At 38.9% G+C, this 26,121-nt stretch overlaps 1 protein-coding gene across 4 annotated transcripts in view; it reads right to left on the reverse strand.

Moving 5' to 3' along the window:
• The window catches only part of LOC143287552 (kinesin-like protein unc-104), a 123,257-nt gene that overhangs the window by 43,189 nt on the left and 53,947 nt on the right, over positions 1 to 26,121 (reverse strand). For all 4 annotated transcript variants that reach the window (XM_076595634.1, XM_076595633.1, XM_076595632.1 and 1 more), the window contains exons 13-23: positions 22,965 to 23,221; positions 22,175 to 22,254; positions 21,075 to 21,166; positions 18,305 to 18,445; positions 15,665 to 15,712; positions 13,598 to 13,679; positions 12,434 to 12,506; positions 11,998 to 12,106; positions 10,404 to 10,486; positions 9,257 to 9,325; positions 1,554 to 1,738 (exon numbers count right to left, since the gene is read on the reverse strand). In XM_076595634.1, coding sequence (XP_076451749.1) covers positions 1,554 to 1,738; positions 9,257 to 9,325; positions 10,404 to 10,486; positions 11,998 to 12,106; positions 12,434 to 12,506; positions 13,598 to 13,679; positions 15,665 to 15,712; positions 18,305 to 18,445; positions 21,075 to 21,166; positions 22,175 to 22,254; positions 22,965 to 23,221 — 1,219 coding nt within the window. The remainder of the gene's footprint in view (positions 1 to 1,553; positions 1,739 to 9,256; positions 9,326 to 10,403; positions 10,487 to 11,997; positions 12,107 to 12,433; positions 12,507 to 13,597; positions 13,680 to 15,664; positions 15,713 to 18,304; positions 18,446 to 21,074; positions 21,167 to 22,174; positions 22,255 to 22,964; positions 23,222 to 26,121) is intronic.

Here is a 26,121-nt window from a genome sequence, read left to right on the forward strand (position 1 = left end):
AAGGGGTTGAGAGCTGAAAATTTTAAAATGATGAACATGTGGATGAAAATGATCTGAAAGCATGACGGGGATTGAATAAAGCGGCGCGTGTGTATTGACATATGAAAATGGTGAACATGTATGTTAAAAGTGAATGGCCAGTATATGTCTACTGTCTCTTCTGACGCATGAAACTGTGCTTTTCCCACGTACACATGCAAAGCGGAGCTACACGATCTCCTAATTTGCGACATGATGCCAGACCTCCACCAACAGCAGTGATTGACATCTTTTCCAGCAACACCAATGCATTCAAACAAACTTCAGATGAACCATAGATCACAAACATGTAAGAATGTCAGTCCAGAATTGGTCTATACACTCACAATGGATGACGTGTTCAAAGCATTCAGACATAGTGCGGAAACAGCAGAAGGGCAAAACATGCAAAGACTGGGGTTCTTCATTCCGCACATACCACATTGCTTCCACCACTGCTGCTACAGGACTACCGCGGTTATTACTTCTTACGGAACTTTACGAACTGAGATCACTGCTACAACTATGACTAACACTGCTGTTACTCTTTAGTTGGTAATGGTACTGCCAAAATCCTGCTGCCATTACTACTAGTTCTACTACTTCTGCTGCTGTTAACTTGCCTTTACTACCTACTACTGTTAGGTATACTACTACTACTTCTACTACATGGCTTGGTGACCGCCTAGGAACACCAGGTGCTGTTGGCAATAAAAAAAGAAAGGCTCAAGGCACGGCTTATATAATAGATTAATACACGGTTACTGTTGGGCAAACAGCAGAGTGGGAGCTGTAAGATCAAAGTTTTCCCCAACTGCAATGGAAATTCATTTACAGCTTAGTCTTTTGTGAAAGACGATGATTCCTAACGCCGACTGTCCATGACCTCTTGGCCGAGACAGTGGGGATGTAACTTGGGCAAGACACTCTCCACTATAATCAAATAGTTGGAACAGCAGTTGTCTCCTTTGCTGTTCTGATGGTCATAGTCAGACACGACTGACAATCATACATACATACGTGATTCTCAAACTTGGAGGCAAGATAGCACTTGCCCTCAGCGCTGTAGCCCAACGCCGATTGTTCTAAAGCCCTCTTGGCTGAACGAGCAGGGATGTGACTTGGATAAGACTCTCCACAACAAACGAATTCTAGCTCAGATAGTTGGTGACAGCAGTTGCTTCCTCTGCTGTTCTGATGGTCTTAGCTGGACATGACTATCACACACACACACACACACACACACACACACACACACACACACACATAACTACTAGAGCCCATAGAACTTTAAGAATATGCGCTATAGCAAGATGTCGTCATGAAAATACTACTGCTACTACTACTGCTACTGCTGCTGCTACTGTTACTACTACTATCAACATGGCAACGGCAAGCAGAACATCAAATATATCCTAGAATCAAAACAACCACCGTCCCCCTAAAACAACAACAAAAATCAAAACACGATTCTCACGCACACACAAACAAACAGAGAACGAACAGAGAGAGAGAGAGAAAGAGAGAGAGTTTACCTCAGTTTCTCCAGAGACCAGTAGTGCGTCGCTCCGTTCTTGGTGTCCTGGACTTCCACGGCTACCACGGTGCGGGGGAAAGGTCGGGGTTCAAGGTCCTGACCCTTTTCTGGTTCAGAGGGCAGGAGTTCAGGAGGCAAAGGGGAATAGGAGGTGTCTGTCAGGAGGACGAACTGGAACTGCACCTGTGACACACACACACACACACACACACACACACAGAGTCAACAGCAAAAAATGATACATTCCAGAAAAGTCTAACATTTCCGTATGCGAATGATTTAAATCGATACATCTGTCAAACAATCAGAGAAGCCAAAAAAATATACATAAATCAATCAAACATCCAGCTAATCAAAAGAACAAAAAAAAAGAAAAAAAAGCGGTGAACTGGTAGTAGCAACAGGTTTGATAACAGAAGCAACCAAAAACAAACAAAAGAGCAAATACAAATAGCAACATCAGCCTATCACTGCCATTACCATAGTCACATGAACAATCTGAGCGACGATAAAAAGAAATAAGATTTAACTAGCGCGAATAAAATCACTTACAACAGATAGTTAAACATCATAAAAATCATCAGTTGTCCTTTTGCTACCCCCTTCTCACATTGCATAACATACTGAAAAAGATAACTCGTTTCTTGTTTGTTCAGCTCTGCTCTGATAGTGTAACAAAAACACCATTGCCTTCAACAATTAATAAAAAGGTTGTCCACAGAAAACATTACTTGTCTTTCGCCACTTCCTTCTCCTATTACGTGACATGCTGAGCGAACTAACAACATCAACAGTAATAACCTTGACAAGTACAATATCCGAAAAAGCAACAGTCGAATACTCTTCAATTTTACGTCCTTCCACTCAGAGAGGGAAAAAGTGGAAAGAGGGTAAGGGGTAAGGGGGAAGTGGAGGAGGAGCAGGAGAAAGAGAGACGACAGGGGGAACGTTTGTGTGTACGTGTCTGTGTGTGCATATGCATGTTTTGTAAAAGTGCGCGCGTGCGTGATTGTGTATGTCTGTTTGTGAGTGCGTACAAATGCGTGCGTGTGTGCGTGTGTGTTTGTGTGCGTGCGCGCATTCGTTCGTGTCTGTGTGGAGAAAGAGTTTTCAGAATCAAATGGAAAGTATATTGGCCGTGTTTGGATATCTTTATCCTGTCAAAGGAAAATACTCATTGAGAAAGTTTAACAGTATAAAACAAGGACGTCTGGACTACTTTCTTATTTCTGAAAACTTAATGAGTGATGTAACTGGTTCTGACAAAGGGATGAGTTGCAGATCTGATCACTCAGCTGTGTTACTCACACAGCTGATTGTTACTCACAGTGGATTTTGAAAAAGCATTTGACAGTGATCCATGGTCTTTCTGGGAAAAATCATTACGCTTCTTTAATTTTGGTCCTGAAATTATTTCATGGATCTTTACTTTTTATAAAGATGTGAAGTCATGTGCTTCAGTAAATGGACAGTATTCTAAATGGTTTGATATATAAAGACGAGTACGACAGGGGGATCCATGCTCACCATATTTATTTTTGATTTGTGCAGAAATTATGTCTATCATGATAAGACAGAATAGTGAAATTATGGGCATGCGGGTTAATGCTAATGAACTTCTGTTGTCTCAGTCTGCTGATGACAAGTCTCTGTGCTTGGATGGTAGTGTAAAATATTATGGAGAATGTACAAGAGTGTTACATTATTTTCCAAAAAAGTCTGGTCTACATATCAACACTGAAAAAACAAACTGTGTCTGGTTTGGTAGTATGGAACTTTCCACAGTTCGTTATTTACGCAATGAAAACTTTTGTTGGAATCCAGGTATTTTAGAATATTAGGTGTACTCTTTTGTGTTGATCTGAATAGAACAGTTGATATTAACTTTGAAGGTAAAAGCCCAAAGATTGATGCATAAATGGAATAGAAGACAATTAACGCCGTTTGGAAAAATAACTGTTCTTAAGTCATTAGTAGCTTCCCTTGTTTACCTATCTATTTATGACATGTTGCATTGAGACATGAAATGCTATGTTTCAATTCCTTTGGAAGGTCAACAATTCAAGATTGAAAAGAAACGTCATCTGTAAAACAAAATTATTCAGAAGGTGGTTTGCAAATGGTGAATGTACATAGTCATCTTTCTGCACTAAAAATTACCTGGTTGTATCGACTGAAGTGCCTGACAGACTTTCAAAATTCTGTTTTTGATTTCTTTCCAGTGAGGAAAAAATAGAAACAAATGGTGAAGAATATTTACATGTTTGCATGAGACATTGTAACAACATGTTTTGTGAAACACTGTAAAAAACTCCATTAATCATGTATTCCAGTGAATGTAGATGAATTCATAGCAGATTATATCCATTACGATGTAAATGTTTTGAGAGGTTGTATGACTGTCTTCATTAAAGGATGGGTAGATAATGACATATTATTTATTGGTCAACTTTTTGATACTAAAATGTAAGATTTCTTACTTTTGATGAGTTTCAGGAAAAATTTCCAAATATTTTGGTAACTGATTTTCTGTTCGATAATAGTGTTATAAACGCAGTTCGACAGTATCACCAAAAACTTGCCATTGAACTAATTGCACAATATCATATTCTTGAACCTAAGATTTGGTTCACTATTAGTAAGGGTAGTAAATACATTCAGTTTGTCTTCTTGAAATCAGACGTGTTGCCAACAGCTGTTATCAAATGGAACAATATCTTTTCTGAACTGAATTGGAATGTTATTTTTCAACAGTGTTTTAAGTGCAAGGATGTTCAGTTAAAATGGTTTCAAACAAGAGTCATACACAGGCTTTTACCTACTCAAAAGTATTTGCACTACTGTAAGATTGTTGAAGATCCCATGTGTGCACTTCGTAATCAAGACATTCAGTATATCAAACATTTGTTATGCCAGTGTCCTGAAACGAGGTCTTTTTGGACACATTTTGAAAAAAATGTTGTACGAAAAATGTCACCATAGTTCAATGTTCAAATAATGTGAAGAGCTTGTTATTTCTGGTAAAAAAAAGACTTCATTACAGATGCCGGATTAGATTTCATGCTACTTACTGCAAAATTTCATATCTACAAGTGTTATTTGGCAAATACTAAACCAAGCATTCAAACATATGTTGCAAATTTACGAAACAGATACTTAGAAATGAACTATCCTGCTAGAATTACAGATGATGCAGCACTATTCAGTTTAAAGTGGATGCCATATGAAGCATTGTTTACACAATGATAAAGTGAAGATGTGGAAATGGAATGCATGTACATGTTGACTTGATTTTTATTTACATGATGATTCCCCTCTCTTTTTGGCCATCCTTGTTCACATATTATTGCCTATAGATGTAGATGCATTGTGGCTCTCCTAGCCCACTCAATATAAGTAATTGTTAATATCATCATTATTATTGTTATTTGTAACATAACACTGTGTAATTATTCTTGTAATATGCTCTCTCTCTCTCTCTCTCTCTCTCTCTCTCTCTCTCTCAGAATCCCTTCCTGTCTCCTTAAGCAAGCTGGATTTCGATCAGGTTACAGCACCATTGACCACATTTTCACATTGTATGCAATTGTACAAACACATTTATTAAAAAATAGAAAATTGTATGTTGCTTTTGTAGATTTTCAGAAGGCCTTCGACTCTGTGAATCGAAATAGTTTATGGAATGTGTTACGTAAAACTGGTGTTGATGGTAAGCTTTATATGGCACTGCGTGGTGTATATGATGCAGTTTTAGCGTGTGTGCGTGAGAAGGGTGTATATTCAGATGTTTTTGATTGCCAACGTGGCATAAAACAAGGATGTCTGTTGAGCCCTATGATGTTTTCGTTCTTTATTAATGAACTGGCAGGAGAGATAACGAAAAAAGGAAGACATGGGATTCAGATGATCCCTGGGGCTGTTGAACTGTTTCTGATGTTATTTGCAGATGATGTAATTCTTTTGTCTGACACGGCCATAGGACTTCAAAATCAGCTGAACATATTAAAGCAAGAAGCAGATAGATTATTTTTAAAAGTTAATCTTGAGAAAACAAATGTAGTTGTGTTTAGAAAAGGTGGTTACCTATCTAGATATGAAAGATGGCACTATGGAACTGATGAAGTGAAGGTAACTAATTCTTATAAGTATCTTGGTATGATTTTTACAACTAAGCTGAGTTTGACAAGGACAGTAGCAGAGATCTGTAAAAAGGGGAAGAAGGGGGTTATAGAAATCTTAAGGTGTTTACGTAAGTTAGGCTCGATAGATTCATATATATTTTGGAAACTTTTTGATACTCAAATAGAACCAATGATAACATACGGTGCCGAAATTTGGGGACTTTCTGATAACAAAGATTTAGAAAAAGTACATACATTAGCTATTAAACGTTTTTTAAATGTTCCATTACATGCTTCAAATACTGTATTATATGGAGAAAGTGGTAGATACCCATTATATATTAAATCATGTGTGAAATGTATAAAATATTGGTTAAAATTAATAAGGCTACCCACATCGAGATTATGTAAGCAGGCGTATGAAATGTTAGTAAATGAACATGAGAGAGGGAAGGAAAACTGGGTATATTTTGTAAAGAAGACATTAACTGTAAATGGATTTGGGATTGTGTGGATGTGTCAGGGAGTTGGATGTGTAGAAGGATTTGTTTCAGAATTCAAAGATAGGCTAATTGCTTCATATAAACAGAATTGGCACTGTAAAATGGAAAGCACTGAGAAATATAGATGGTTTTATAGTTTTAAAAGTATATTTCAAACAGAAAAATATATCACAGTCATGTCAAACAAGTGGCACCGAACAAGTCTCGCCAGATTTAGAACGAGAACGATTGGTTTGAATGCTTATGAAAAGTGGTTTCAGACTGAGCCCTCGTTACTCTCCCCTTGTCCGATGTGCGGTCATTTAAGGGAGGATGAATTACATTTTTTGTTTAGTTGTAAAGCTTATGACGATATTCGAGAAAAATGTGTTGTATTTAAAACAAATTTAGCAAAGAATGAAGATATTTTTGGAGTGCTTAATCTAAATCAGGAAACTTCACTACAGTCACTTGCAAAATATATTGCCGAAGCGAATAACATGTGACGAAAAAAACAACAACAATAATAAAATAGTATCAGGTGTTGCTCATTGTGAAAAGTGAAATCTGTGTTGTCATTCTCATATGGAAAATATTTATGTTATACATTTATATATGTTTTTGTTTTTATTTCTCACTACATGCCATTACTTTGAATGGATGGTCGAACTGCACTTTGTTGCACAGATTGATTGATTTAGTTTTGGCTTTGGTTTTCATCAATATTATTACTATTGATGCATGTTGTTATTTGTATTATGAACCCCCATGTCATTAGGGCTGTAAAGCTATTGACATTAAAGTGTTCAGTGTTCAGTGTCCCTTCCTTTGAGTGTGTGTGATTGTCTTCCCTTTGTTTTGTCTGTTAAAAATCAAAAGAACAATCGATACATGTACAACACAAACTTTGATATTTGTAAAAATGACATGAGCTTTATTATATGTGCTATATACGTGCTACTTTTTTTGACTCACTTGTGTAAACAAAGTGAGTCTATGTTTTAACCCGGTGTTCGGTTCTCTCTCTCTCTCTCTCTCTCTCTCTCTCTGTGTGTGTGTGTGTGTGTGTGTGTGTGTCTGTGTGTCCGTGGTAAACTTTAACATTGACATTTTCTCTGCAAATACTTTGTCAGATGACACCAAATTAGGCATACAAATAGGAAAAACTCAGTTCTTTCCATTCATCTTGTTTAAAACAATATTGCACCTCTGGGATGGGCACAAAAAAATAAAAAATGAAGCCAAATTATATGCAAACTGCATTTACTGTTATATATTTTTTTTTATTCTCTAAACTTGGCACTTTGATCTGATATTCTGACACAACAACAAGAGCGGTCATTATTATCATTTTTTGTTCAAACAGGACCTTCTTTTGCTAAGCATGGAAGTTTTATTTATTTTGCAAACGTTTTGGTGCAGACAGAAAAAAAGGGAAATTAATCTGTAATTAATGCTAGGGGACTTAATTTGCTTTAAACTGATCTTTCTCATCTTAAACATTACATTTTGAAATTACACTCAATACATAAAAAGCTTGTGTGTTTTACTCTCAGTGTACAGGGCTTTCACTATGTTCATTCGCCCAAGTGGTCTTTTTCGGAAAATACTAAAATCAATACGACGAGTGGACTTTATAGATCTATTGGCTGAGCCCTGAAGGTCATGGGCAAAAATCAATTGCGTACACATATTTATACATATTCAAAGCGCGTGCTCATATTCTTCGCGAACGCGAACGACGCCATTTTGTTTCAAGTTGTTGACCTGCCCGTTCAGTCCTATATTCAATGGACAATACATGATAACATGTGATGGAAAGTTGGAGAAGGAGACCGTTAAATATTTATTCAGAGAAAGATTTCTGAACGCCTCATCACTTACTGGATTATGCCCCAAACTGCCATAAAAATATCCACAGAATCAGTCAGAATTCACAGTTAAAAATTGTAAACCATGCGAGTTAATACCCTTCAATTGATGAAACGAAAAAATTTCCAGTCTTGACTTTTCTCAAAATGAAGTCCTTTTCACTTCATATGACGTTTAGAAGTACTTGTACTTGGTTCTACATTTTATCAATTTAACAAAATACTAAATTTTCATACCAACTTTAAAACTATAAAACTAGAATGAACATAAAAGAGAAATTGAATCGACCATGTCGTACTACATTCCCGGCGGGTGTAACTAAACTTGTACATCTAGATCTATTGCAGTGTGATTGTGGCAATAGCCACGTCTCCTTTACCGCGGACTTAAAAAGAATTTTTTTATTGCCCTTAAAGATTTTTTGAATGCCCAAGATACACCAAAACAATATAATTTAAACAGCGTTCTCACTGCGAATACCGCAATTGATTTATCACCCTTTAAAAAAGTATGTCCAAATATTAAATTTTAGAACGTCAGTTAAGGAGCCACAATAGTGTAATGGGTAAGACAGTTTCTGCTCACCCGAACACGTGGGGTTCGAATCTGGTTAGGACTTTTCTTTTCTTTTTTCTTTTTTTTTTTTTTTTAACCCGAAGTTTTATAATAACAAATACAGAACACATTTTAACGATTAGATTTTTATAAAAGTGTATCAAAGTGAGTCTTGAAGGCCTTGCCTCTCTTGTTCTTTACTTGTTGATGTTACACATGTTTTACTGTATGAAAAAAAAGGAATTAAAAAAAAAAGAAAAAAGAAGAAAAAAGAGACACATGTTTTACTGTATGAAAAAAGGAATTAAAAAAAAAAAAGAAAGAAAAAAAGAAGAAAAAAGAGAAAGTATAATGAACATGATGAAAAAAAAATCCAAACCAAACTAACATGAAACAACAATAACAGGTGTCCTGCAGGACAGTGCAACAAACATTCTGCAGTAGCAAACATTATCTTAAAATATCAAGAGTATAACTGGTAGCTCTGAGAAAAACAGGTAAAAATGCTCTTTGAAGCTTGAGTATTCAAGGATTACGTGGATACCCAAAAGGCTTTCCATAACGTCTCTGCTGAATTTAGTTACAAAAACATTCAAATTTATCCTGTTCGATAATACATTAATCTGTCTTAAATCAGCAAGAGGCAAAAGGAGACAAAACAAATGACTGACCTTCTTGTTCAGTTCTACACTGATGGCGTTGGCTTCCTTCAAGAAGATAGCATTGCCCCATAAATCATCCTGTCAGCACAAAGAAAAACTATGAGGCTTTATTGTTCCAATATCTCCCAGTCTGTCTCTCTCTGTGCCTATCTGTCTGTCTCTGTCTTTTTCTGTAACTATGAAGATTCCTTGCACCCATATCTCTCTCTCTCTCTCTCTCTCTCTCTCTCTCTCTCTCAACCTATCTGTCTGTCTGTCTCTCTCCCTCCCTCTCTCTCTTCTTCAAAACAACGGTATCAAAGCACACAATCCATAACAGTTACAGAAATATAAATTCTACATGTGCCAATTGGCTGTGTCTTCTATGTAGGAATGAAAATGAAGATGAACAACATTTACTTTTTTGTTGTCAGGTTTTTCGTGATTTACGACAAGTATATTGCACAAAAATATTGTGAATACTTTCTTTCTTCTGGACTGCTTTCTTTTATGGCAAATCTAAATGAATCAACAATAAGGAACGTGTGTATGTACTTATACAAAGGCTTTACGCGGCGCATCATTATGCTCAGTTGAATGATCTTATATTTATGATGTATTTTAATGATGCTTTTCTGTCAGTACATTGCTATCCAAATGAACTAGTCAGCAAAATTGTATGAATCATTGATTTTCACTGTTCCCCCGTCAGAACGGACTATGACCTACACTGATTAAACTTTTCGAGCTCGAGTTCTTGCCAATTAAAAAAAAAAAAAAAAAATTTTCTATGCTTTTCTTTCTTGATTTTGCATCCAATGACCAGGTGGGAAAAGCAATATTGTTATTTTGTTTATCTCAATACCCTGCTAAATAAGAATTTGTTTTGGTACCCTCTCTTTCTTTCCCCCTCCTCTCTCTCTCACGCCTCAATCCCGTCAGTTCCCCTTCCACTCTGTCCTGTCCCTCGTCCTGTCACACGATGTGTACACCTTTCTCTTTCAGTGATTGTGCGAGTGGTAGACAGACAGATGAATAGAGAGGTAGATCCACGCATGGACACATGGATAGGCACAAACAGAAAGATAAATACATTGGACAGACAGACAGAGAGAGAGAGAGAGAGAGAGAGAGAGAGAGAGAAACGTATCAGAAGAAGAAGAAGAAAACTGTTTACCCTCAAAGAAGTAAATTGGTGATACTTCCACTTGCGGAAAGCCCAAGCCGCCAGCTCGGTCTCCCGCTCTGTCCATTTTACTTCTGTCCACCACATGAAATATGATAATAACAATAACAAAAATAACAGCCCCATACTATAACAAGTAAAACAAAAGCTTTGAACATGAATTATGACGGGCGCAACAGCCGAATGGTTAAAGCATGGACTTTCAATCTGAAGGTTCCAGGTTCGAATTCAGGTGATGGCGCCTGGTGGGTAAAGGGTGAAGATTTTTCCGATCTCCCAGGTCAACATATGTGCAGACCTGCTAGAGCCTGAACCCCCTTCGTGTGTGTACGCATGCAGAAAATCAAACTCGCACACTGAAGATCCTGTAATCCATGTCAACGTTCGATGGGTTATGGAAGCAAGAACATACCCAGCATGCACATCCCTGAAAACGGAGTATGGCTGCCTACATGGCAGGGTAAACAAAACAAAACGGTCATACACGTAAAATTTTACATGTCTGAGTGTGCATGTGTGTGTGCCTAAAATCTGATTAGATAACACAGGACACGAATGATGAGCGCCCAGTGGCAGCCGTCAGTCGGCTCTACCCAGGTACACAGTCTGTTGTGTAAATGACCCCGTGTTTGTAAAGCGTTTAGAGCTTGGCCTCTGACCGAGGATAGGCGCTATATAAGTATCCATATCAATCGTCAATGATGACAATACTGATAATGCTTGTGACTTTTCACGGACGAGACCTGGTTGTAGGTGTGGTAAAGATTTCGGAAGCTGGGGCTGTCAATGTATTATTTTGTTCAAAATGAGTATGTTTTGCAATCTGGAAGCAATGCGTTTGTTTTTTGTCGTCATCCTCGTTTTATCATCATCATCGGCATTCGTCATCGGCGAAGATGCTACTATCATTTCTCTTCCAACTAATGCTGCATCTGTATAACATTTTGAATAACATAAAGCAATGATCGCAATTACTGCTGTTGCTGTTACTATTGCATGTGTAACTCCTATTTTTGTATTCCTCATTGGGGACGTCAACGTTAAAGATCATGTAGTAATATTTCCCAACATCAGGAACAAGAACCACAACAACAACAACAAAAAGTAGTAACAAAAGCTGCTGGAACCGAAGCTACTAATACTGAAAGCACCAATCTTTTTTTTTTCCACGTCAAGGGTATCAAATTATCGATTGGTAGCAATGCTAAAGATAATGATGTAATGTTTACTACTATTTCTCCCGCTACTGCTATTACCACTACTGCTGCGGCTATTTCTACTTCTACTGCCCGTTTGCCAAATCGAGGATACAAGATAATGTGCTGGTAGCTAGTGTAATGTTTTCCACTGCTACTGCCATTGCTGCTGCCACCACTAAAACTATAAGGAAGACTAAACACTGTCAGGTATTTTTCCAAACATTTGTATACACATAAGGATTTTTTGCACTTTGTCTTGTTTTCAATGTTTTTCTTAATGAGAAGTATGTGTTGTTGTTTGTTTGGTAAAGTGAATAAAGAATATGTATCAATAATTCAATATGTTGCACAGTGAGAGGAAGGAAAGAAAAAAGACGAAGACTGACCTTCCTCTTCCTCCTCAAAGTCGTCAAAGAAGTGGTTGGTGGCCACACTGGAGATCATGGAGTGACGCTCCACTTGTTCCTGCAGACACTGGATGCGGCTCTCATAGTCCTGCCCACGTCATGTGTTCATCTTTTAACTGGCTATAATCAATTTAAATGATAAGTGACTGACTATCTGCATAATGTATGTATGTATGTATGTATGTATGCATATATGTTGTATGTGTGTTGGTCTATATGTGGTGCAGAAAGGTGCTGTGGGTTGCGCTGTGTTGCACTGAGTTACGATTCGTTGTTTTGAATTGCAATGTGTGTGTGTGTGTGTGTGTGTGTGTGTGTGTGTGCGTGCGTGCGTGTGCGTGTGGCATCTCTCTCTCTCACTCTCTCTGGCATAATTGTATGTAAATAAATAATCGAAATACAAAAAATAATTTACTTGGCGCTGCTGTTCAAACAGTAGATCAGCTTCTTCTTTCTCCTTGCGATATTGTTCTTCCAGATTCATCAGTCTGTGAAAAAACAAACAAACAATTACAACAACAACAACGGCAACAACAACAAAAATCAACAAATAGATTATGACAACATCAAATTCCATTCTCTCTTCTGCTCTCCTTTGCCCTCCAAGCTGTATCATTCTCATGCCACTTACACACAGACCACACAATACAGGGATTGTTTTGAAGCCCCTGTGTCAATTCGTAGATGTTCAACAATATCAGACAAACAGAAATAAGACACAAAGACAGACATACAGATGGTGATACATGCCAGATCCACACACACACTCCCACCCACACATACACACACGCGCGCACACAACCACACACACAACCGCCCCCCCCCAGACCCCCCCCCCCCCCACACACACACACACACAGATCTCTCTCCCATTCACTCAGGGACAATGGAAGAAAAGAACAGGAAACCGTCGCTTTCTGTCCCATAAAACACCCACTCAACAAACGCTTGTGACAGAATACTACACAATAGACTGCTGACGGTGCCAGTTTCGAACTCACCTTTTTGTCCATTGTAAATATTCTAATTCATTTTTGTTTTACAATGTACGAAAACACAGCGCTAAACGACATAGGTACAATACATCATAATTATCATAATGAAGTGTTCATGAGAAATAACATTATAAAATACATAGGATGTATGCTGTGGAAAAAGATATGTCAATGCCAAATATATACACTTCATCTGTACCTCAGAGGTTATTACGAACTTAAAGGACAGGATGAATGAAAGCACTATTATCTTTCATTATCATAATGGCAATTACTATCGTCGTCATTAGCATCGTTCTCTTTTTCTTTATTTCCCCTTTTTTTTCTCTTTTGCTTGAAAAGAAAGACAAACCAAGAACCAAGAACACCAACACCACCAGCAAACGTAACACAAATGTACAGGAAAAAACAATAACAAACAAATGTACAACAACAACGTCACAGCAACAACAACAATAGAACATACAGAAAGCAAATACATGGCACTTTCATGAAATAAACAGCTTGGAAATACCTTTATATGGATGTTTGTACTGCACCATTTAGCTGTCGTAGGCTGGCAACAACATATGCGTCTCACTCACCTTTGTTCCATCTCCTTTCTGAGGTCGATGCCCTGCTTCTCCAACAACTCTAGCTGGGCGAACGTCCAGTCCACTGGTTCAGCTGCACAAAGCGGACACATGGTGTGGGTTTAACGATCCGTACCTTTTACGGCCTCAGCGGCAGTGAATTCATGTTCACTCTGTCAAAGGATCGGAATATGAAAGCAGGGCCCGATACTCCACCGCCGCCATTTTAACCTTCTTCGACTGTAGTCAGGTGCCCATTCACACAAGGGCAGAATGTGAAGGTCGAAATAAAATGCCTTTCCCAAGGACACGACACCATGCTGAAACGCGGCCTCGAACTCTGATCTCTAGTGAACACTGGATCTTGAAGACCATTGCCTGACCGCTTCTGGCACGGCGCCCCGGACACTACTACTTGAACCAAACGGTCGACCTTCTGTGACCTTCCTGAGAGGGACTGGAACTGGGGCGCGTGCAGGTTAGGAATGGGAACGTGATTGTGATGCTGACGTCGACGATCATGATATCGGTTAATGGTTTAATTTTTTTAATGAAAATATCTTTAACATTTTACATTATATAAGTACATACTTTCAAACAAAGCGTAACAATGGAGAATCTAAAACAAATAAGCAAAAGATACACACACACATTATCACCATGAACATCATCAACATAAATGTTTTCACTTCCCGTTCCCTGATCCCATGTTCCACTTCTCTCTAATGCTCCCCCACCCCCAACATCCCACACTCCACATTGAATGGACCCTCCTATTGTCTGACTCTCAACATTTCATGCTTTTTCTATGCAGATGTTCACAAATAAAGAAGTTGAAAAGGAACACACATTGTTTACTACTTTCATGGTAAAGATAAATATGAACACAGCAAACACTATAGTGGACAATGAAAACATGAATCAATATATGATAGGAAGGTAGATGTACCAGCATTCCTCAAACTGTCTTCTTGAACTATTAATATTTGCTACATACTGTATATCTTTTTCTCATAAGAGCAATAAGAGCTTGTATAACTGGCTGGATATTTTGCAATTTACATCTGTGGATACAGAATTTAGCTAAAAGTAGACCCAGATCCATCACTTTATCTCTTTGTAAAGTTCCTTATCAATTTGAAAGTTTTCGCAATGCTGGCACCTCTCCTTGAAGGTCTGCTGCAACTGTGTCCACAACTGGTGGACAACATTACAGTCATACAACATGTGATCACGTGACTGCCCATCTTGCTAAAAAATTACCAATAGGAGAGTCAGTTATGTATGCAAAAATATATATTTTTGAGTTAGTAGTAATATGTGCAAAAGCCTGGTTGAAACCACATCAGCTGTACATCCGGAGAAACCTTTTGACAATGAGAAAAATCTGTTCCAGCTGAGATTGTCAAATAAGTTATTCCACTTTGTAATTGCAGCTGGGGTAATTTTGTTTCCACTGAATGCATTTTGCACACATTTGTTACCCTTCTTAATGTAAAACCAAATTTTGCTGTCTTAAAGTTTATAATGTGAGAATTACATTTAACTTTTGGTGGCATTCAAAATGCCTTCATAAACAAGAAAACTGGTACTTACATCTGGAAAACAGAGCAAGAATTCATCATATTTCATAAGATTGCCATTATCGTTTACAAACTGCTTTAAAATGTGGTCAAACCATTCTTGTACATAAATTACTCTTCTATCTTTTAATATATCTATATCGTAATGAATGCAATCTGCCCTAAAGGCATGTACAGAACATGGACAACAGTTTATTGACATTTTCTTGCAATACTTCATTACATTCTTCCAAAATGGGTTATCAGTTTTTTTGTATGACAACTTTTGCATATTCTGCACCAAAAGATTCAATATTGGTCATCATTGGATATATATATCAAAAGTAAAGGTCTTCCAACTAGATTCAGGCATGAGTCTTCTCATCCAACTGCTAATAATTGGAGAAAGAAAAGCTCTAACCATCCTCGCTGTATTGTGTGTGTGTTGTGTGTGTGTGTGTGTGTGTGTGTGTGTGTGTGTGTATGCACAGCTCTCTCACACACATCAAAAACTTACTTGATAGACTGTCTGTAGACTCCATCATTTGCGCTCTGCTCAGACGAGCTGTCAAGGAAAATCAATATACAATATCACTGAAAAAAACATGTATGAAGTAAAATGATGATAATGATGATGATTGTGATGATGACTGTTTTTTTTTTAATCATTATCATCATTACTATTCTTATCACCATCATCATTTGTAGACTGCATGCGTTCAAGTGACTTTGTGTGGCATCACTTCCATGCTGTATCAGACCTTATTTGCGTGGTTCGTCCTAAACAGCACAATGTACTGGAAAGTCGAAGGCAGCTATGAGCTACGTTGTTAACACTTGTACCCTTCAAAATAATGATGTCTTTCATTCACGTTTTCATTTTTTCATTTTCTTTCATCTTCATTATCCTCTGTTCGTGATCTTCAATTCGTCTGGGTATCATCTCATAATCTCTTATGTTGAGGATCATTGACGTCATAGTTAAACAGCTTTGCATCAGTCTGTGGGAATGGAACTGGTGATTGAGGAAGAGTCATCCACTCATATTTTGTCCTTCACTCATGCCCTTTGTCTACCCATCTCTCTATCCATCTACAATGCATTCCATCATTCATCAGTTAACTGAGCCAACCTGCGGTTGCGACTTCATCACCAATTCATTCTTTCCTTCATACAGTCTCTTTGTTTATTAACCCGTCTATCTATCCATCTTAGACTCCACATATGAAGACTGCTGAATCAGTCAGTTATCAGTTATTCTTCAAATTAAGGAAATAACTACGGTGAAGAAGACTCAGTCATCTACCTATTCTTTTCTTCTTTTCCTCGTCAATACACTTTGTTCATTACTTCCTCTGTCTAACTAACCCACCATCCAACCATGTACTATTAAGCCTTGACAATGAGATAGGCATTTATTCATTCTGCTCTTCATTAATCTCTTCTATCCATCTACCTGTCTACTACCCACCAATCATTCTTCGGCACATCTGATGACTGAAGAATAGTTAGACATTCGTTCTTTCTTTGTTAAATCAATTTTGTTCCTTAATCGCTCCATCCATCAATTAATCCACCCATGGATTCTATACCTGAAGAAGGTTGAAGAAAACAGTGATTCATCTATCTGATGACATAACCCTGATGACTGATGCGTAATGATCCAGGTATTCTTTTTTACCATTCATTTTTCTACTCATCTTAATTACTTGTTCGATTAACTTCTCTCTGCATATATCTACCTCTATCCTTTCGTTAATTAATTCCTCTACCCATCTGTCCGATTAATAATAATAATAAGAAGAAGAAGAATAACAACAAATATGTATATAGCGCTGAATCTTGTGCAGAGACAAATCAAAGCGCTTTCACACCAGTCAGTCACACGCATGCATTCACAGACTGAAAAAACTGAAAAACAACGAAGGGGCAGGGAGAGAGGCTATCTTGGGAAGAGGTGGGTTTTAAGGCCAGACTTGAAAGAGCTGAGTGCGGAGACCTGACGAAGCGAAGGGGAGGGAGCTCATTCCAAATGCAAGGTCCAGAGACAGAGAAGTCGCGGCGGCCGACAGTGGAGTGTTTGAATCTGGGTAAACGTAAACAGAGTGGATCCGAAGCCGATCGTAGAGAGCGAGATGGGGTGTAGATGTGAAGGTAGCCACAAAGACAGGGTGGGGCATATTTGTGAATACATTTATAACAAAGAATGCAGATCTTGTACTTTATTCTGCTTGAGACAGTGAGTTAATGGAGATGTTGTAAAAGAGGAGTGATATGCTCAGATCTTTTCTTTCTGAGGACAAGTCGGGCAGCATAGTTTTGTATGCGCTGCGCTGGAGGGACTGGAGGAATGAAGCAGGCAAACCAGACAATAGAGAGTTGCAGAAGTCGAGGCGAGAGAGAATGAGAGAAACAAGTCTAGATGTTTCGTCGATGGACAGATATTTCCGTACGGAACTGATGCGCCGTAATTGACAGTAGCAGGACTGACAGGTCTGGCTGATAAGTTTTTGCATGGGCAGTGTGTTGTCAAGTACAATGCTGAGGTTCCTGACTGAGCTGGAAAGAGGGATGGATGTATTGCCAAGTTTGATTGTGTCAGTTGTGATGGAAGTGAGTTTTTGTTTAGTTCCTATGATCATTGCTTCAGTTTTGTCTGCGTTCAACTGTAACTTATTTAGAGTCATCCAGGAAGCAGTCGGATGTTTCTTGTAAGAGTGAGGACAAATTTTCAAGGGTATCACTTCTCTGAAGTTGAGTGTCATCGGCATAAGAATGATGACTGACGTTAATCTATCTATCTTCATTCTCTTTGTACATTAATACCTATGTCCATCAAGATTAAATTGTTTGAAGGTCAGACAACCTTTTATGGCCATCGGGTAGGTGAATTCACACCCAATGTTTTAGGTCTCGGCATAGGAAGGCGTTTTAACCGTTCCAAACCGAGGTCAGGTACCCATTCACACCTGGGTGCAGTGAGAAAAATCGGAGAAAATCGTCTTTCCCGAGGACACAACATGCTGAAACGGAATCTTCGAACGTAGATTAAAGGTGAACATTGGATCAGAAGTCCAACGCCAAACCGATTCTGCCAAAGCAACTGATTCTACCCATCCACCAACCTGCGCTTCGAGCCCATCCACCCGGCACCCACCTTGTTGAGGGTGGTTGAAGCGGAACACGTGGTGTTTGCCCAGGATGACACGGGACCCTGTCTTGATGATGGTGGCTTCCGTCACCTGACGTCCGTTCACGTAACACATGGCCCCCTCACATGGCACTAACGTCACGTTGCCTGGCACGGAACACACAACAAATAATAATAAAACAAAAATAAAGACAACAGCGCTGGATCTTGTGCAGAAACCGGAAATAGCGAGTGGAGGAGAGTGAACTAGTTTGGAAAGCGGTAGGTGTTTTGGGCCAGACCTGAAAGATCTGAAAGTACAGATTTGACGAGTCGAGAAAGGGAGCTTAGTGTAAGGTACTGGATTACATGAATTTTTATCTTATCTTTTTTCTATTTTTTTCACAACAGTGATTTTAGACCACATGCATAAATCATCAAACAAATTGCAACAGAAGTTACAACTAAATCATAGCGTTCAACAGAATTAGCAATATCTTGCCAGGGGTGTGTGAACAGCATGAACAATGAACAATCTCAGTGACACCAAGAAGATTTCATCAATGAGTTAATTTACCTCGGTCTAGCATGCCTGTTATGGGAGAGAGGAGAAAATAGAATGAATGAGAAAAATAAAATTTCAAATCTTTTAATAAAGTTTAAAACATCTCTCATACTTTCTTTTTATCCTTTTTAATTACACGCCCACTACAAATGTTGCTTTTTTTTTTATTTTATAGAAATCACTTTGTATCTATCTTATTCTACGTTCATGTGCTGCAACTCCTACATTCAATCTTGGTTACGCGCAGGCTTCTGCATGTGTGACCATTTTACCCTGCCAGTTCACTGGTCATTGTCTACTTTTGGGAATATGCTTGCTGGTTGTGTTCATGTTTCCGTGACCTCTGACATGGACTGGTTTTGCGTATTTTCTTTCCTATCGTCTCTTGTACTTTGATTCTGTCATTTAAAACAAATTAAACGTCCCCTGAAAAGGAGTGTGTAAAGGATTCTCCCTTTGAATGTTGGTTCTTCTGCCTTTCTTTCCGTTTTCACTCACCACCTTGCAAATCGACACTTCTATCAAGTTCGGGTTAAAAAACAACAACAAAAAACAATGAGTTGAATAATTCCTGTTTGCTTTTCCCCCATGCAATGAATGTTCTCCACTCTTGATATATTGGTTCGACTCAAAGGAAATTGCAATGCATTATACATGTTATACATGTTATACACTGTTGGAAGAATCCAAGCATTCGAAACCAAGTGCTTGAGGAGACTACTACACATCTCCTACAAGGAGCACAAGACCAATGACTATGTGCGGAACCTGGTCAGCAACCTTGTTGGGCCCCAAGAACCACTGCTGACGACTGTCAAACGATGGAACATGGCATGGTTTGGTCACGTCATACGACATAACACCCTCTCCAAAACCATCCTGCAAGGGACTGTAGAGGGAGGGCCCAGACGGGGGCGGCAGAAAAAAAGCTGGTCTGACAACGTCAAGGAATGGACCAAAATGATGATGCCAGATCTCCTCACGACAGCTGCCAACAGAACGGCGTGGCGAGCTATGACATCTTCCTCATGTCCCCCCAACGACCCCTGCGGTCAAGGGAATGAGTGAGTGAGTGATACATGCGACATCAACACATAAAGAGAAAACGATAGCAACGATGTTGTTGATGATGATATGGATACTTATATAGCACCTATGCTCGGTCGGAGACCAAGCTCTAAGCGCTTTACAAACTTTAGGTCATTTGCACAACAGGCTGCCTACTTGGGTAGAGCAGACTGATGGCTGCCATTGGGCACTCATTTGTTTCCTGTGTCACTGAGATTTCAGGCACGCACACATACATGAACTCAGACAGACATGTAACATTTTACGTGTATGAGCGTTTTGTTTATTTATCTCCACCAAGTAGAAAGCCATACTCCATTTTTCATTACCGAGATTCAAACCTGGGATCATCAGATTGAAAGTCATATGTTTTAACCACTCGGCTGTTGCGCCCATTACCTATAATGCTTCAATAATAACGACAATAATACTACAGTCTTATCTTGAGTTGCCATTACCAACATCAGGTGTAGCAGAACTAATCAGATTCCTAAGCAAAACTTATCATCTTTAGTACAATAAGAATAATATAGTGTCATTCTTTCTGATGAGGTGATAACCCGAATTCCCGTCTACAACATGCACGTTACGAACCTAAAATTTACCACAGCAACAGAAGGGTTGTCCCTAGCAAAATTCTGTAGAAAAAAATATTTTGATAACATTTCAGATTAAAGCATGCTGACCAGTTTAGATGTTGTCTCTGCCTTGAACAAACTTGGAATGGATCCGTTGTTGGAATTACAGCTGACATTTGAAAGCAGCAAAACGTCGAGAGCTCTAAAAATAGCAGTCATTTGCAGTTTGGAAGAATTAAAAGGTTAAAGATATGGAGAATGGGGGATCTTTTCTTCTAAAGGAGGCGGTAGGTTCTTGTTTTGTCGTGTATTGGTTTAAATTATTCATTTGCGCTAGATTTTCAAAAACTGAAAAAAAAAGAAGAAATCTTATTTAGTGAATGAAGGAATCTAATGATAGAACAAGTATGTGATATCTGACTTACGCCATCAAATCCTCCCCGGAAAAAGGAGTAAAAAACGAAAGCAACAATGGGTAGAGAGAGAGAGAGAGAGAGAGAGAGAGAGAGAGAGAGAGAGAAGCACTGTTGAAATCACTTATCCAAGTCAGTCATTGAGTGGGAGAAAAAGACACAAGGACACTGACCATCGGTACTTTCAAAATGGCAGTGCTCCTCCAGAATGTGTGTTCCACTCAGTTGTATGTCTTGCTGGCATTTGGCCTGGTCATTGCCCACTCTGTGTGGACACACACACATAATTGATATATATATATATATATATATATATATATATATATATAGAGAGAGAGAGAGAGAGAGAGAGAGAGAGAGAGAGAGACATAGACAGAGCAAGACACTGAGAGAGAGAGAGAGAGAATAGATTAGAATTGGTCTTTTTTACCAAGTGTATTGGGGTCACAAGGAATGTTGGGGATGTGGGGGATAGGACATGAAAAGTACAAGCATAAATCGAAAATCCTACACACACACACACACACACATATGTATATATATATATATATAATATATATATATATATATATATATATATATATATATATATATATATATATATATATATATGGATATACAGAAACTACATACATATATACGGATTCAAATGCACACACACCCACATACACACAAGCCCGCACAACCACACCCACATACAGACACACACACACACATGCGCGCACGCCCGCACATGCGCGTCATAATGTACCTTAAGAAGATAAAGTATCAATAATGAAGCAAAACATGAAGTGAGAAGACAGAAGTTGTTTAACTTGATAACTGGATATTGTGGGAATGAAAGAATACACTCCAAATAAACGATAAAGGCCAGGCAAATAACAACAACAACAAAAAAAAACCAATGAGAAAGTAACACAAATTTTCTCTCGCAAAGAATGTTTTGTTTTGTTTCTTTTTTCGGAGGGAAGACACACAGTTTACTAAAAGTTTTAGTCACACCTAAATTTTTAACAAAAGCGAATTGTATTGTTGTAGAACAGCCTTGATTGTGTGCTGAATGTTATATGTAAGTTATGAGCCTTTGGATGCATGACTGATTTTCATTCAGATTGTTAAATCACATCTTATTATATCATATCCCATCGTATCATGTCGTGTCAGATCATATCGTATCGTCGCACAACACACACACACACACACAGATATATATATATATATATATATAAATTTATATGGACAGACGTGTAGGTTACCCCTGCAAAGCACACACCTTGTGATCCCATCCTTGAGATAGTAGAGCAAACACTCGGACATCAGAGGGTCCTCGTTCAGATTCACCAGATGCGGTGTCTGGAAGAGAAGGTTCAAATATCATCATTATACTAGTAGTAGTGGTAGCAGTAGTAGTAGCAGCAGCTGAAATAGCAGCAGTAGAAGTTGAAGTTGCAGCAGCAGCAGAAGTATATCTATTAATAGTGTTATCTATTATACAATAATAATTATCACTATTTTATCATCATCGTCATAGGAAATTTTTTTTAAAGAAAAAAGTTTCATTAACCATTATGTTATTCCCTTTAGACAGAGGGATTTATCACCAAATATGATATGATTTTTTTACGATCATGGCTTCAATCTAAAGACAACATGTCAGTGTCTATGCTGACAGTCGCCTGAATAAAAAAAAGTCAACTATTATACGTATAGAAACTTTACAAAGCAGCACCGTTAATGACTGCAGAAAATGGAAATGGTCATAGCCTAAGCATCCCTGATGACAGATGAACAAAGCACTACATTTCCTAATCAAATCTACACAGTTCTTACATTCGTACCACTCTCCCGCCCCTCCCTCTGAGCGAGTGAATGCCGATTCACAGATATATGAACAGTCAGACAGGTAAACGCACTGACACATACATATACACACACGCGCGCGCGCGAGCACACATGCTGCAAACACACGCACACGCACACACGCGCGCACACACACGCACATTCATTTTGTACCCCCCCACCTCCTTTTACCGACCCCCTCCATTCCTTCCTCACACACTCACCTTCTTGGGTGAAAACACGCCAATTGTGCCTCCATCCTCACGAAGGGCCACACCCATTTCAGCCAAAACGGCTTCGCGCTCTTTTCGGATGGCCTCCGTTTTGCGCAGCTTCTCCTCCCACGACTCATTGAGCTCAGCGATGAGTTTCTCGTTCTCTTTGAGTCGCTCAATGGCGTCCTCGCCCTCCTCCATGGTGATAGAGGAGGTTCTAGATCGGGTGCTCTTCTCCAGCTGGTCGTGAAGATCTTGGACGTTAACTGCAAGGGGAACGAAAGAAAACCGCTCAGGTGTTTTATTTCTGGGTGGGCGCAGTGTGCGAGCGTGTGTGTATATGGGGGAAGGGCGTGCAGAAGATGGGTGTTGTGGCATGCTGGTCCGTGGCGCACATGCTGTCTCTTTTTTCCTGTTTCCTTTTTTTCCGTTCTTTTTAATGTCCTCGACCGAGGCTTTCTACATGAGCCGACAAAAACTGGAACAAAAGCAGAGACAGAAAATACACAAAACACATGCCCTACCCACTCACGGACTCCTCCCCCGCATACATGCATGCACGCGCACCGACGCGAGCAATTGTTTGTCTGTATGTTACCGTTAAAATGGAAATTTATTCATTCTTTTATGTTTTACATGTGTTCGGAAACTTTTTTCCTGTCCCAGTAGTGTGCGCTGCATCGCGTAGCATGTGTCTATTCCCCATAAAGATGATTTTTCATGCATGCCGTTGTATTATTACATGTGCCTGCATGAGCGATCATGCCAGTGTGTGCGTGGTTAAGAACACTGAGGTGTGTTCGACACTCTGGCAGTAACAGTTATTTCGTACTATGTGAAAGTAGTCATAATGTAGCCTATAACGTGGTAAGTTACTCAAATCTTCTGCCACCGCAGCTTTCGACTTTCTGTCTACATCATACAGTTCGTTGCGAGTATTGTTGTCCAAGTAAGTTGTTAAAACAGCTTACCATAAATCATTATCCATTCTGCACTGAATATTTATTTTATCTGGTTTACAGTCAATGTGAAACATAGTTTCGTGTTTTGCTGGTCTCCTAAGGTGCCATTTTGGATTAAACTCCAGTTTAACAAATCTGTGGTTTCAAATAACTTTCCTACTCGTTGCAAATAATTATGAATACTTTTGTAGGTTGATCATATTGGGCAAATTATGTCCCCCTTCTTCGCAACCTCCCTCATTTATCTTACTTTTTCGAATGCGTTTCTGTAACTGTATTCTTTTGTTTGCCTATTTTTGGTGCCTAGGTCTTCTGCAAATTATATTTCAGGCCCGGAAAACTTTTGAACCAACTGAATATTTCTAAAGATTTGATTTTATCTTCCTTATCTTCTAAGAACGATTTTGTGTCATCTGCCATTTGTTTTAATTTGATAGAAGCTGCATCCCTCTGTCAGGAAGTAGATGATTTTGTACTTTTTATTGCAATTTTTCAAATCTTAATGGCTAGAAGTTCCACAGCTAAGACGAAGGGCTCGGATATCCACCCACCGTGGTTTACAGAGCTTGATTTCGCAAACACATCAGACTCGTGAAGTATAAATTTTCTAGAGATGGAGTCAAAGGCTTTAGAATAGTCGATTACAAATAAATATCCAGATTTGTGCACAATATCTAAGTAATTAATTACATAATCCATTGTTCTTATGACTGTAGCAATATTCGCCTCTTATATAACCTGATCATTGTTTACTCGTTTATCAATAACTTTGCCAAGTCTCTCTGCTGGTACTTTATGGTAGGAGTTACAGTTATGGGTCTTCCACTGTATAATTTGACTATGTCCACATTTTCACCACGCTTGTTGCAGGTGATTCTAATCAGATTTCTGTTTTGACGCTTCTCGATTTAAGTGCTGCTTTCGATACAACCGATCACAGTTTTCTGTTAGAGCGTCTGAAGCTTTGCTTTGGTGTTCAGGAAACGGCACTTCACTTCTTCGAGTCATATCTGACTGAAAGAAAACAGACTGCCTCTATCCTGGGATATGAGTCTGATCCTTCTCCTCTTCTGTATGGAGTGCCCCAGGGCTCAGTTCTGGTGCCGAATGTGTTCATTTTGTACGCCCAACATTTGTCTGAGGTGATTTCCAATAACAACAATCAGCACCATATGTTTGCTGACGACACTGAAATGTACAACTCTGCTAATAGATCTCAGTCTGACATTTTGTTTTCTACAATGTGATCCTATATCAATGATGTGAAGGCTTGGACCCTCGTAAACAAATCAAAGTTGAATGAGGATAAAACTGAAGTAGTTCTTGTTGACTCTTCTAAACCGTCAGAACTTACATCATCTCTGCCTGTTGAAGGACAGAGAAATGTCCCCTTTTCCAGCAAAGCTCGTGATCTTGGTGTTGTCGTTGACAGTAAGCTTTCAAGGAAAGATCAGGTTTAAAACAACTGCCAAGTTGCCTACCTTGAAATCCGCAGAATAGCTTCTATCAGACCACTTTTGACTGCTGACGGAACAAAGACCTTGGTACATCCATTGATCTCTCACGGTTAGATTACTGCAATTCTCTGTTAGCAGGTCTCCCCCAGAAGTACGTTGAAAAAATTAAAAAAGTGATTAATTGTGCTGCCCGCCTTGTATTCAATGCACGCAAACGTGACCACATATCCCCCCCTCCTCGCAGAACTGCACTGGCTGCCTGTTTCTTTCAGAATTCAATACACGATTACCACTATTTGTTATAATGTTATCTCTAACTCTGCTCCTTATCTTCAGGAGCTCCTCCAGATCTATATTCTCGTTCTCTGCGTTCCTCCTGTGACATTTGCATTTTTTGCATACCAAACAGGCGAAAGAAACTCCATTGGGAATGTGCTTTTTCATTCATTGGTCCAACGAAAGAAAATGCACATTCCCCATGGAGTTTCTTTCACCTGTTTGGTATGCGAATTCATACTGATACAGCCCCATTCCTTTCTCCACCCACTAGCAATCACAGACAAACTTACAGGGCGGAAATAACTAACCATAACAACTGTGGAAAAGGTGAGTTTTGAGAACTGATTTGAATGAGGACAAAGACTGAGCGTGTCGGCTGTTCAAATCAACTCTCAAAACTAACCTTTTCCACAGTTGTTATGATTAGTTTTTCCGCCCTGTATATTTGTCTGCGATTGCTGGTGGGTG

Source organism: Babylonia areolata, chromosome 11, assembly GCF_041734735.1.
Source record: "Babylonia areolata isolate BAREFJ2019XMU chromosome 11, ASM4173473v1, whole genome shotgun sequence".
NCBI classification, from domain to species: Eukaryota; Metazoa; Mollusca; class Gastropoda; order Neogastropoda; family Buccinidae; genus Babylonia; species Babylonia areolata.